The following is a 12,607-nucleotide window of genomic DNA, read 5'->3' as shown; positions in this document are numbered from 1 at the left end:
GGACTCAGTCCCTTAACCAGAAACCCACATTTACCCAATTTGGTTTGAGGTGCCTCAGTAGTTGGTGTGGTTTTAGGTTTAGGACGTGGACGACGGGTCCGTTTTGATGGCTTAGGAGCTGAAGAAAGAAAACCTTCAGTTACTATGGAGTCTGTAGTTCAGAAGTTATGGATAGCATGATGCATGGCTCTCAATTTCCTAAAACTTATTAGATTTTCTTATACTTTAGGAAACGTGTCTTTTTAACTTTTTAATTTAAAATTTTCACCCTTATTATAATAATAGTATTTATTCTTTTAAAATTGGAAATTCATTGGAAATAAGTCATATATAAAATTAAGTTATTAACTCAAGAAGTGAAGAATCATTTTTATGACTTTTCTGCTGAATAAAAAGGTAAGAATCACTGCTAAAATATTATTGTGGTGGTGATACCCAAATACAAACTTTGACATTTTACTAAATAAGACCAGTAATCAACTAAAATGTCTATCAAAGAACAAATATCAAATAGTTTTTTTTAAAAAAGTAGATCTTTAGATCCACAAAGAAACTCCTGGACACCATATAGTTGTTAGATTCAAAATAATTGCTTTTAAACCAGCTTTAACAAAACATTGGTGAAAAAAACACACAAAATGATAAAACAATTTCAGATAGTTATATGCATAACAGATGACTTGAGTTAGGTTCATGCATGGCTCTCTGAGAAACAAGGTATAATTTGTTTTAAGAATCAAAATCTTCAATACTTTTATGATGAAGAATATAAAAGAGTGACAAGAAAGAATGACAATGCAGCTTTAAGAAACAAAAGAACCTGTAGCTACCACGTTGTTGAAATGAGCCTGACAATGGGAAGGAAAAGCATTGAGGGAGGATCACAATGTGTTATTACCTTGTGTTGTCACCCAAGCCTCAGTTCTGAACGTTACTGGTTCAAAGTCTGCAGTAGAAACTGACCAAAAGTATTAAAAGTAAACCAAATGATTGTCTTAAATGAAAGAAAATGCAACATTTGATTCAAAATGAATCTTACTAGTATAATATAGTTTCTAGAACTATATAGCATCTTCTAAAAACTGTTAAATATTTTTGTTAAATTTGGTTATATCAAGTCAGGTACTTATTTTCTTATTCCCCCTTCTTTGATTATCTAACTAATAAGCCAAAGTGGGATGTGTGGGTATTGCTAAGAACTTATCTTTGGAAAGACACTGAGGCCTCCTCATGACGAATCCAATAGTGCATCCCTCTATTCTAAGCAAAGAAAGAGCATGCCTTCATGTGCAAAGAAGAGTTTTCTGTCTACTGAGTCAAATCTCAACGGCTCCATCAGGTGCCTAAGGAACACCACCATGAAAGTCTATGGACCGATCTAGATCCAGAAAATCTTTGACTACCACCCTGAAGTCAGGCATCCTCTATACTAGTATTGTGGTTAGACTTTTTCTTTTGGTTAGTCTCTATTTTTACCCACTCTTTCTGATTTTATTCCTCCCCATCTTCCTACTCATTCACGTATTATGGTGATTTCAAGGCTCCACTCTCTCTTAATCTACCTTTCCCTGCTCCAAATATTACCCCTGAGATCCTGCTGGATTAGGCTGCTGGGACTCTAAACCAGGAATACGTGTTTACCTGGTTTGGACTCAGGTGTTTCAGGACCTGGTGTGGTTTTTGGTCTGGGACATGGACGACCCTTCCGCTGTGATGGTTTGGAAACTGAAGGAAGAAATTCTTGGGTTACTACATAACTACATTATCTATGGTTCTGGATGCTATTAGAGGTCAAAACATGGCTCTAGATTTTCCACAACTTGTTAGATAATTGCCTTTTTACTTTGAGATTTTTGTCATATATACTCCTCTGATATCTTCTTTCATCATATAAGATTATTTGAAAACAAAAATACTTTTAAATTAAATAAGTAACGATTAGTAATTATAATCAAAGTCTCATAAGACAGCTTGATTGGGCAACAAAAAGGTTAAGAACTGTCCTTAAATTTTAATGGATAATAAAGGTCATACTAAGTCTGAGATTTATAACTTAATCTTTCAATTTGGGGCACATGTTTACGTAACTATTAAAATAAGGACATAGTATTCCCTAAATTGAAACAAAAAAACTAAATTCTATGCAAATAGAAAAAAAAAGTTAGAAATGTTGACATACAATACTGGGTCCTCTTGGCCCTATGATGGCTGTTAATGGCTTTTTCTATCTAGACAAGAGGTAGGAAGCCATGATATGTTTGAAAATCATTTTTACTACAAACATTGCTTAAATAAAACAGACTGACATGACACAACTTCAAGTAGGTTACATGGCAAATAAATGTTCTAATGTGGTCATGTATGACTGGTTCTATTAAAAACAATAGGTAATTTGTTTCAACAGTTTTCATAAATTTGCTTAATCTCTTCATCCTTCTAGAAAGACACAGACAAACAGTATGGTGATTCCCAGAAGGAGGGAGATGGGTGGGGGCAGGTAAAAGAGGGTAAAGGAGGGATAAATGGTGATGGAAGGAGACTTGATTTGGGGTGGTGAACACACATTACAATGTACAGAAGATGTAGTGTAGAATTGTATACTCAAACCCTATATAATTTTATTAACCAATGTCACCCCAATAAATTCAATTAAAAACAGTTTTCATAATTTTAAGAAGAGAATGTAAATGAATGACCATGAAGGATGACACTATTATCACATGAAGCAAGATGAAACTCTGGATTTTACAATAATCAGGAAAAGTCTTATTGAAAACACAGGGTATCATTACCAAATGTTGTTCCTGTGGCCTCTGGTCTAAAAGTGACAGGTTCCAGGACTGTAGCAGAAACTGACCAAAAAACACAGTTAACCAAAGAGATTTTAAAATATGTGAAAAATTAGAACATTCACATCCAAACAATCTTACTTGTATATAATACTTTTATAGAAACAAAGAAAAAAATAACTGATAAAAAGAGTAGATGTTTGTTCTTTGAAAATTTGGCCAAATTATATTCACAGCCGGATTTAGGATTAGCCTTTGAACTAGCTTAGTATCTTAAAGAAGTCGATATGAAATTCTCCTGGGTAAAGGAAACTCTCCATGTATTTTCTAATATACACGCAGAAAAGAAACTGTCTATTAAAAAATATGATTAACTTGTACTTCTATGGAAGCTGAACATGAATACTCACAATGTTTAAGTCAACATGGATAAATAAGTAGTTTGTAAGTTTGAAACAGATATAAAAATTAATCATTGAAGTGGACTATGTTGATCTTGCCAAGAACTCATCTATGGAAAGAATCTGAGTCCGCTGTCCGAATCATGGTACATAAGAGAGTAGAATAAAGATAGTCACTCAGTCTGTAATACTCAGCCAGATGGCCTAAGCCCAGAAAAATAAAAAAATAAAAGTTGAGACAGTTGATGTCTCTGTATAAAGTCTAAGCTCCTGATTCAGGTCCTCAAAATCCTCTTTCAACTCTGTCTAGAATATGGACCCTTCCAAATGCAGGGTCAGCAACAGCCATGTTTTGATTATTTTGAAGTAGGAGGGTCTGCTTCAGGCAGACTGGATCACCCTTAGGGCTGGCCCAATCCCTACCCCACCTATATGTCCAGTCCTTCTTTTGGTTCACGTTTCCCTCCATTCATTCAAATCCTGTAGTGGGTTCAAGGTCCAATTCACCTTGATCTTTTCTTTTGTAAGATCAATATTTAGTGTTTGTATCATGCAAACATGTACTCAACTTTACTGTTTTAGAAGTAAAATAGGTCTCCTACAACTGACAAATCACCCACGATTGCCAATATTAGTCCAGGTATATGAAAGGGGCCTACAATTTGTTTAGTTACGTGAACTGAATATATTGGCTTGCTAAAGAAGTTTAAGATTTGAATAAAATTTGATAGTAAGAAGTATACTAAATGCATATCAAAGAACATTTTCACATGTTATCTCACATAGTCATATTCTCCTTGACACCTGGGAAGAGGAGACATTATTGACTCTGCCTCATGACCTCACACTTAGAGAAAGGAAGAGCTTGGCACTGCTTTGCATCCTCATTAGGCTACTAGAGCTCATCATTAAATCAAGGAGTCACACATTTACCAGGTTTGGTCTGAGGTACTTGAGGGCTCAGTGTAGTTTTAGGTCTGAGATGTGGACGATGGGGTCTTTTTGATGCTTTGGTAGCTGAAGAAAGAAAAGCCTTGTGTTACTCTAGGTCTGATGGCTTTTGACATGAAGGGGAGGTTTTTCCAAAACTTGTTAGATTTCCTAAAGTTCCTGGAAATTGTCTATAGTTTAAAATTTTTACTAATTTTATAACAATGTGTCTTCCTATTGTCATTGAGGGAACTTTGGGGGCACCTCATCACTCATTCAAGTCATGAAAATTAGCACTTACAATCAGACACTCAGAGCATTTTCTCACTGGGAAAAAATGATTGAGAAGGAGTGCTCAACTATGATGCAAGAGGAGGGGAAGTTAGGGTCATACTAAGGAAGAGGCATGCAATTTAAAATTTCAGATTTGGGCAATTCCTTATTTGTCAAATTAGTAACAAAATACATCAGTACTTAAAGTACCAAGAAAGAAACAAAAATAACATGCAAATAGTTTTAAAAAAAATCTAGAAACTTGGATGCCCAAGGGAACATTGGAGTAGCTGTTATTGAAAATCAGCCTAGTTAAGAAATAGATCCACATTTGTTTTAAACTCAGCTTTAACACAGAACACGTTTCAGAGAAGCACAAGATAACATGACAGTTTCAAATGCACCACATGACAGGTTCATGATTTGGACTAAGGTCATGCCTGCTCTCGTAAAAACAACAGGGAACTTGTTTTTAAGAGGCTTCAGCATTCTTCAGATGAAGGAAGTGCTTGAATGGCAATGGAGGAGGATGGAGGCTGTCTCATGAACAAGGAAAAGCTGTTATGGGAATGGAGAATGAGTTGACTGTACGATGAACAGCAAAAGCACTAGGCGAATGGCAGAGTCATTACCTAATGTTGTCCCAGAGGTCTCAGTTGTAAAAGTAACGGGTCCGAGGTCTGTAATAGGAACTGAAGTAATAGAAATAAAGAAGGTATCAAGAGCTACATTACTTCAAAATGAATTTGCCAGTATCCTATCACCTTTAGAATAATTTTTAAAAAATTTCTGAATAAAGGTAGTAATGGACTGAATTATGTCTTCTTAAGATTCACATGAAGCCTTAACTACCAATGTAACTGTATTTGGAGATGGGGCCTTTAAAGAAAAAATTAATGGTCATTGATGGGTGAGACCACAACCCAATAGGACTAAAGTACTTATAAGAAGAGGGAGAGAGATGAGGAACTTTTGTGCAAGGACAAAGGGAGAGAAAAGACATAGCAAGATGGTGGTCATCTGCAAGCCAAGGGGAGAGACTTTAGGAGAAATCAAACCTGCTGACACCTTGATCTTAGAATTCTAGGCTGCAGAGTGGTAGGAAGTAGATTTCTGTTGTTTAAGCTGCCCAGTCCGTAGTATTTTGCTATGGTGCTTTAGCAAACTAATACAAAGAGAAATCACTTTCTTTGTCCTGATTTGGCCAAACTATCGTTCTCAACATTTTTATCTCATGAGATAGTGATTACTTTTGGTCACTGTTTAGCACCCGTTCACTCTCATAGAGGGACAACTCAATTCAGTGTGGAAAGAAGAGATTTCTAATCCCCATGTGAACAATATCAGCCTCCTTCAACTTTCACGGTGTCATCCAAATGCAGAATCACCAACAAAAATACTCTGACCTATAGAAGAAGCGAGATCTCCTCCCCCTCTGTTTGCCTCTACACATATCCTATTCTTTTCATCTTTGTTCACTCTCACCTTCCCATTTGTGTAAATTCTGATGTGACATCAAGGTCCAAACACTATTCCTACTCTACAGAAGCCCAAATGGATTTTCATTTCTTCAAGACTTTATATGATGCATCTAACACTTTATGTATCCAAGAAAAATCTTGAATTTGTACAAACACCCTGCCTTCTTCTCATTCTCTAGGCTTTTCATGCAGGAAAAGTTTTTCTGCTCAATTAGCCTGCAGACTGAGAAGTAAAACATGTCTCTAATACTCAGACTTTGAGAGAAGATTATGTCTCTTCCAAACATAAACTCCTTGCCAACCCTGAAGGAGGAAGGACTCTTCATGATTCCCTCTCTAGATGGTATCTGAGTTTACATTCTCTATCAGTGACTTTAAACCAAGGACTCTGCTTTTATCTGGTATAGTTTCAAGTGAATCTGGACATGGAGTGGTCTTAAGTTTGTGTTGTGAATGACATGTCCATTGGGATGTTTTGGGATGTGAAAAAATATAACGTTCAGTTACTTTAAAGTTTATGGTTCTGCAAATTATAGAGTTGTAAAAAAAATCTTGAAGTTTTCCGAACCTTGATAGATTTTCTTGAGTTTCAGGAAATGGATCTTTCTAGCATAAAAAATTTTATATGATGCATCTAACACTTTATGTATCCAAGAAAAGTCTTGAATTTGTACAAACACTCTGCCTTCCTCTCATTCTCTAGGCTTTTCATACAGGAAAAGTTTTCTGCTCAATTAGCCTGCAGACTGAGAAGTAAAACATGTCTCTAATACTCAGACTTTGAGAGAAGATTATGTCTCTTCCAAACATAAACTCCTTGCCAACCCTGAAGGAGGAAGGACTCTTCATGATTCCCTCTCTAGATGGTATCTGAGTTTACATTCTCTATCAGTGACTTTAAACCAAGGACTCTGCTTTTATCTGGTATAGTTTCAAGTGAATCTGGACATGGAGTGGTCTTAAGTTTGTGTTGTGAATGACATGTCCATTGGGATGTTTTGGGATGTGAAAAAATATAATGTTCAGTTACCTTAAAGTTTATGGTTCTGCAAATTATAGGGTTGTAAAAAAATCTTGAAGTTTTCTGAACCTTGATAGATTTTCTTGAGTTTCAGGAAATAGATCTTTCTAGCATAAAAAAATCCTCCTACTATGTTACTGTGTCTTCTTTTGTTATTGAAGATGGGTGTGTGTGTGTACACAAAATTAACATAAAAATGAAGTTATTAATTCAGGGAGTCAGATTGGTATTTTTCACATTATCCTAGAGTTCCCTGACTACATTTAAAATTTTAAGAATCATTTCTTTTTAAAAAATATATTTTTTTATTGGTTTCAGAGAGGAAGGGTGAGAGAGAGATAGAAACATCAATGATTGGCTGCCTCCTGCACGCCCCTTACTGGGGCTTGAGCCCACAACCCAGGCATGTGCCCTTGACCAGAATAGAACCCAGGACTCTTCAGTCTGTAGGCCGATGCTCTATCCACTGAGCAAAACCAGCTAGGTCAAGAATCATTTCTAAACTATGGTGGAGAGTAAGGGAGAGTCAGATTAACCATAAGGATGGAGCTTGCCATTTAAACTTATCAGCCTTGATCATATTATCTGTTAGACAATCCACTAAAAACACACTACCCAAATGTTAACAAAACAACAACAGCAACAACAACAAAAAAAACCAGGCAGATAAAAAGGTATATGTACAAAGAATGTATAAAGAAACTTTCCTATTCCTTGTTAGCATAGACCAAGACCAGGCATTTATGTAATTTACCTTAACAAAGCACTCTGGTTAATCTGAAAACATAAGGTGGCATGAAAAAATGTTAAAGAACTGTACAGGACAAGAAGCTATCCCAAACTAGATTTAGGCATGGCTCTCTTAAGAACAAGCGGTAACTTGTTCAGCTCATAAGTTGAAGAATTTAGTTGAATGGAAACAAAGTGGAACAGGTTTGACAATGAGCAAAGCAAGCACTTGCTGAAGGTCAAAAAGTGGCATTACCAAATGCTGTCCCTGGAGCCTCTTTTATAGGAATAAATGGTTCCAGGACTAGAGTAGGAGCTGACCAAAAAGAATAACAATAAAACAATGAAATGGTAAACATTTATATCATCTCAGAACATTCACTTCAAAAAGAATTATACCAAAGTAATCATGTATCTAGAGTACAAAGCAAACACTACCAACCCTCTGAGCAGAGGGGTATGGCATCTTTGCACTCAGGTACCAATGTACCACTTTGAGACCATCTTTGTATTCAGATAACTATCCCTATGAAGTGCCCCTGAAGATTCTCACTCACTTTGATAATCTTAGTCTAAGTAATGTACCAAAGTAGACCATACCTATCATGCTGAAAACTCATCTTTGAAAGAGACCACCAGGACACTTAAAGAGCAGTGTAAGGGGCACCCATTCAGTCTGAGGTAGCAGGGTATCTATCCGTCTGTCCAGTGCTTAGGGAAAGCTCGACCACACATGGATACTGATGATTCTTATGAAATCCAAACTCCCAAAGCCAACATTCAAAATCCCTTTTCAACTGGCCCAATTGGGCTCATTTATCTGCTGTAATCTCAATGAAATGCTCCAATCAACACTTAGAAGCCTTTGCCTCCTCTCACTGGCTTCTATACATGTCCTTCCTTTCTGTACTTCTTCATCCCCTTCCCCCCAAAACTATGCCTCCTACACCAAATCTTGTCCATGGCTTGTTTTCAAACAGCCCATGAGAGCAAAAAATTATTTTTCTTCCCTATTTTAAGTTGTAAGAAAAAAGGGAAAAAAGAAAAATAGGCAACAAAGACTATATAACCCCCAAAGCCCCCAAGAATTTACTATCTAGTTCTTTGAAAAAAAATGTTTGCTAACTCTGGCCCTAGATCCTTACTATGACTTTTTAAAAGTTTTGTTTTTATTGATTTTGTTTTTATTTTAAAGAGAGAGGGAGGGTGAGGGATAGAGAGATAGAAACATACATGAGAGAGAAACGTCATCTATTAGATGCCTCCTGCACACCCCTGGGGATCGAGCCCCCAACCCAGGGATGTGCTCCAACTGGGAATCAAACCAGTGACCTCTTAGTTTCCTGGTTGATGCTCATCCACTGACCCACACTGGCCGGGTGATCCTTACTATGATTTACACAACCTTTATCGTTACCAAAAAATAATTTCATATGTTGTTTTGTAGTTGTTTCAATCCATGACACAATTTCAATATTTAAAGGATGAGTAGAATCAAATAAGAAGTCAAATAGAAGATTCAGATTCACAATGTACAGGGAAATTGGCTACCACCTAAGACCTCTCCAACCGTGTCCTCAAGCCTACTGTGGAGTGGAAGCAGCGGCTGACCCTGCCTTGGCCCTTCCCTTTCTCTGGACCCCACAGGGATGGGCTTCCAGGACTCCTTATCCAGGATCTATGCATTTACCTAGTTCAGTCTGAGGAGCTGCAGGACTTGGTGTGGTTTTAGGTTTGGGACGTGGATGGTGAGTTTGTTCAGGCACTTTGGGAGCTAAAGGAAGAAAATCTCTGGTTAATAGAGTGTTTTCGTTCCAGAAGCTGAGAATAGGATTATGCTTGTTATACTTGGCCTTCTTACAAACAAATGAGTTGTTTTAATACTCTTCAGTATATTAAGAAGTAATTGAATGACAATGGAGGATGACACAGAAGTCCTGTGAAGCCGGAAGATCCATGGTTGTGAGGGTGATGAAATGGGTTGAAATGAGCAAGAAAAGCAGATGCTGGTGAACATAATGTGTCATTACCTAGTGTTGTTCCAGGAGCCTCGGTTCTAGGAACAACTGGTTCAAAGATTGTGGCAGGAACTGATCAAAAACAATAAAAGAAACCAAAGAGATTTTTTGTGAATTCATGAAATGTCAGAAAATTCATCTTGCCAGTAAAAAAAAAATGCTTCTAAAGGAGAGGGGAAGGGGGAGGGAAAAGATGGATTACACAAAGCTTTAACACCAAGAGGTAAGAACTATGGGGGTGGGAGATGGAGTGGGGTGGGGAGCAGGGGTTCACCCTAGTCTATCTACCACACATACAACAGAGAGCCTAATGAGGAACTGTATTTAAAGGGCCAGAAGGTTGAGAACCACTGTCTAAGGCAGTGATGGCGAACCTATGACACGCTTGTCAGAGGTGACACGCGAACTCATTTTTTTTGGTTGATTTTTCTTTGTTAAATGGCATTTAAATATATAAAATAAATATCAAAAATATAAGTCTTTGTTTTACTATGGTTGCAAATATCAAAAAATTTCTATATGTGACACGGCACCAGAGTTAAGTTAGGGTTTTTCAAAATGCTGACACGCCGAGCTCAAAAGGTTCGCCATCACTGCCCTAGTCTATCTACCACACATACAACAGAGAGCCTAAAGGAAGCTGAGACTATACTCACTAAGAGACTAATCCTTAGTGGAAACAATGGCATTTAACATCATTAAGATGAGGAACAACCTCTCAGTTTTTGGTATCATATTAAACTAGGCATCTTCAGTTCTAAAAAAGCCCACTGGATCAAATTTAAGCTCCTGAGTAAATATCCCAGACTTCCCTTTATATATATATATATATGATTTCAAAGAGGAGGGATATAAAATTGATATCAGAGAGGAAGGGAGAGGAAGAGGGAGATAGAAACATCAATGATGAGAGAGAATCATTGATTGGCTGCCTCCTGCATGCCCCCTACTGGGGATAGAGCCCACAACCTGGGCATGTGCCCTTGACTGGAATCAAACCCAGAACCCTTCAGTCTACAGGCCATAGCTTTATCCACTGAGTCAAACTGGCTAGGGCCCAGACTCCCCCTTAATCCATCCCATGAGCCCATTTAACAGGATGGCATCAACAAGTCATCCTCTGTTTGGTATGCCAGCTTCAACACATTCCCTGCTTGTCTGCCAATAGTCCAAATTCTGTACTGATTTCTTCTAATTATCCTGGTTTTTTCCTGTTCCAAATATTCCCCACACTCCTAGCATATAGTAATTGCACCATTTGAGAAGTAATTTTACATCATATAAACATGCCACCTTATGTTATTTTCTACTGGTTTATGCAGGAGTAGCTTTTGTTTACAGCTATAGTACAAACTGATTGGGGAAATAAAACTTACTTCCTACTTCTGATGTATCTCACAGCTGCTACTATGGTCATGGGGGTTTAAACGGGATTAATGAAAGTAGTTGAATTGATTGTATAGGCTCATACTTTACTGAGCAAGCTTTAACATGAACGGACTCAAATAGCAAAAGGTACATTGAAGGAGAAGATTCCCAAGCAGGAGGCATGGGGTACTCAGGTCATGTTCTCCTAACCAGTAGCTTTTACTCGTCCTGTGAAGCCGGAAGATCCATGGTTGTGAGGGTGATGACATGGGTTGAAATGAGCAGGAAAAGCAGATGCTGGTGAACATGATGTGTCATTACCTAGTGTTGTTCCAGGAGCTTCGGTTCTAGGAATAACTGGTTCAAAGATTGTGGCAGGAACTGATCAAAAACAATAAAAGGAACCAAAGAGATTTTTTGTGAATTCATGAAATGTCAGAAAATTCATCTTGCCAATAAAAATAATGCTTCTAAGGGAGAGGGGAGGGGGAGGGACAAGATGGATTACACAAAGCTTTAACACCAAGAGATAAGAATTATGGGGGTGGGAGATGAAGTGGGGTGAAGAGCAGGGGGTCACCCTAGTCTATCTACCACACATACAACAGAGAGCCTAAAGGAAGCTGAGACTATACTCACTAAGAGACTAATCCTTAGTGGAAACAATGGCATTTAACATCATTAAGATGAGGAACAACCTCTCAGTTTGTTGTATCATATTAAGCTAGGCATCTTCAGTTCTAAAAAAGCCCACTGGATCAAATGTAAGCTCTTGAGCAGACATCCCAGACTCCCCTTTATTTATAATTTATATATATAATTGATTTCAGAGAGGAAGGATGTACTAGTAAAATTGATTTCAGAGAGGAAGGGAGAGGAAGAGGGAGATAGAAACACCAATGATGAGAGAGAATCATTGATTGGCTGCCTCCTGCACGCCCACGCCCCCTACTGGGGATAGAGCCCACAACTTGGGCATGTGCTCTTGACTGGAATCAAACCCAGGACCATTCAGTCCACAGGCTGAAGCTCTATCCACTGAGTCCAACTGGCTAAGGCCCAGACCCCCCCTTAATCCATCCCATGAGCCCATTTAACAGGATGGCATCAACAAGTCATCCTCTGTTTGGTATGCCAGCTTCAACACATTCCCTGCTTATCTGCCAATAGTCCAAATTCTGTACTGATTTCTTTCTAATTATCCTGGATTTTTTCCTGTTCCAAATACTCCCCACACTCCTAGCATATAGTAATTGCACCATTTGAGAAGTTATTTTATATTCATATAAACATGCCGCCTTACGTTATTTTCTACTGGTTTGTGCAGGAACAGCTTTTGTTTACAGCTATAGTACGAACTGATTGGGGAAATAAAACATACTCACTACTTCTGAAGTATCTCACAGCTGCTAATATGGTTATGGGGGTTTAAACATGATTAATGAAAGTAGTTGAATTGATTGCATAGGTTCATACTTTACTGAGCAAGCTTTAACATGAGTGGACTCAAATAGCAAAAGGTACATTGAAGGAGAAGATTCCCACATAGGAGGCATGGGGTACTCAGGTCATGTTCTCCTAACCAGTAGCTTTTAGT

The 12,607-nt window shown here is 37.8% G+C and overlaps 1 protein-coding gene across 9 annotated transcripts in view; it reads right to left on the bottom strand.

Annotated features, from left to right (window-relative positions):
- ABI3BP (ABI family, member 3 (NESH) binding protein) overlaps positions 1 to 12,607 on the bottom strand; it is a 259,187-nt gene that overhangs the window by 91,415 nt on the left and 155,165 nt on the right. For 7 of the 9 annotated variants that reach the window (XM_014528309.1, XM_005880197.2, XM_014528308.1 and 4 more), the window contains 9 exons: positions 9,655 to 9,714; positions 9,315 to 9,398; positions 7,881 to 7,940; positions 5,026 to 5,085; positions 4,124 to 4,207; positions 2,793 to 2,852; positions 1,642 to 1,725; positions 899 to 958; positions 35 to 118 (listed from right to left, as the gene is read on the bottom strand). The exons of the other annotated variants lie outside the window; for them this stretch is intronic. In XM_014528309.1, the coding sequence (XP_014383795.1) occupies positions 35 to 118; positions 899 to 958; positions 1,642 to 1,725; positions 2,793 to 2,852; positions 4,124 to 4,207; positions 5,026 to 5,085; positions 7,881 to 7,940; positions 9,315 to 9,398; positions 9,655 to 9,714 (636 nt within the window). The remainder of the gene's footprint in view (positions 1 to 34; positions 119 to 898; positions 959 to 1,641; positions 1,726 to 2,792; positions 2,853 to 4,123; positions 4,208 to 5,025; positions 5,086 to 7,880; positions 7,941 to 9,314; positions 9,399 to 9,654; positions 9,715 to 12,607) is intronic. 9 annotated transcript variants of the gene reach the window in all.

This window comes from Myotis brandtii, unplaced genomic scaffold (assembly GCF_000412655.1).
Source record: "Myotis brandtii unplaced genomic scaffold, ASM41265v1 scaffold63, whole genome shotgun sequence".
NCBI lineage: Eukaryota > Metazoa > Chordata > Mammalia > Chiroptera > Vespertilionidae > Myotis > Myotis brandtii.
Note: the sequence above shows the minus strand (reverse complement) of the source record. Positions and strands in the feature narration are given on the sequence as shown.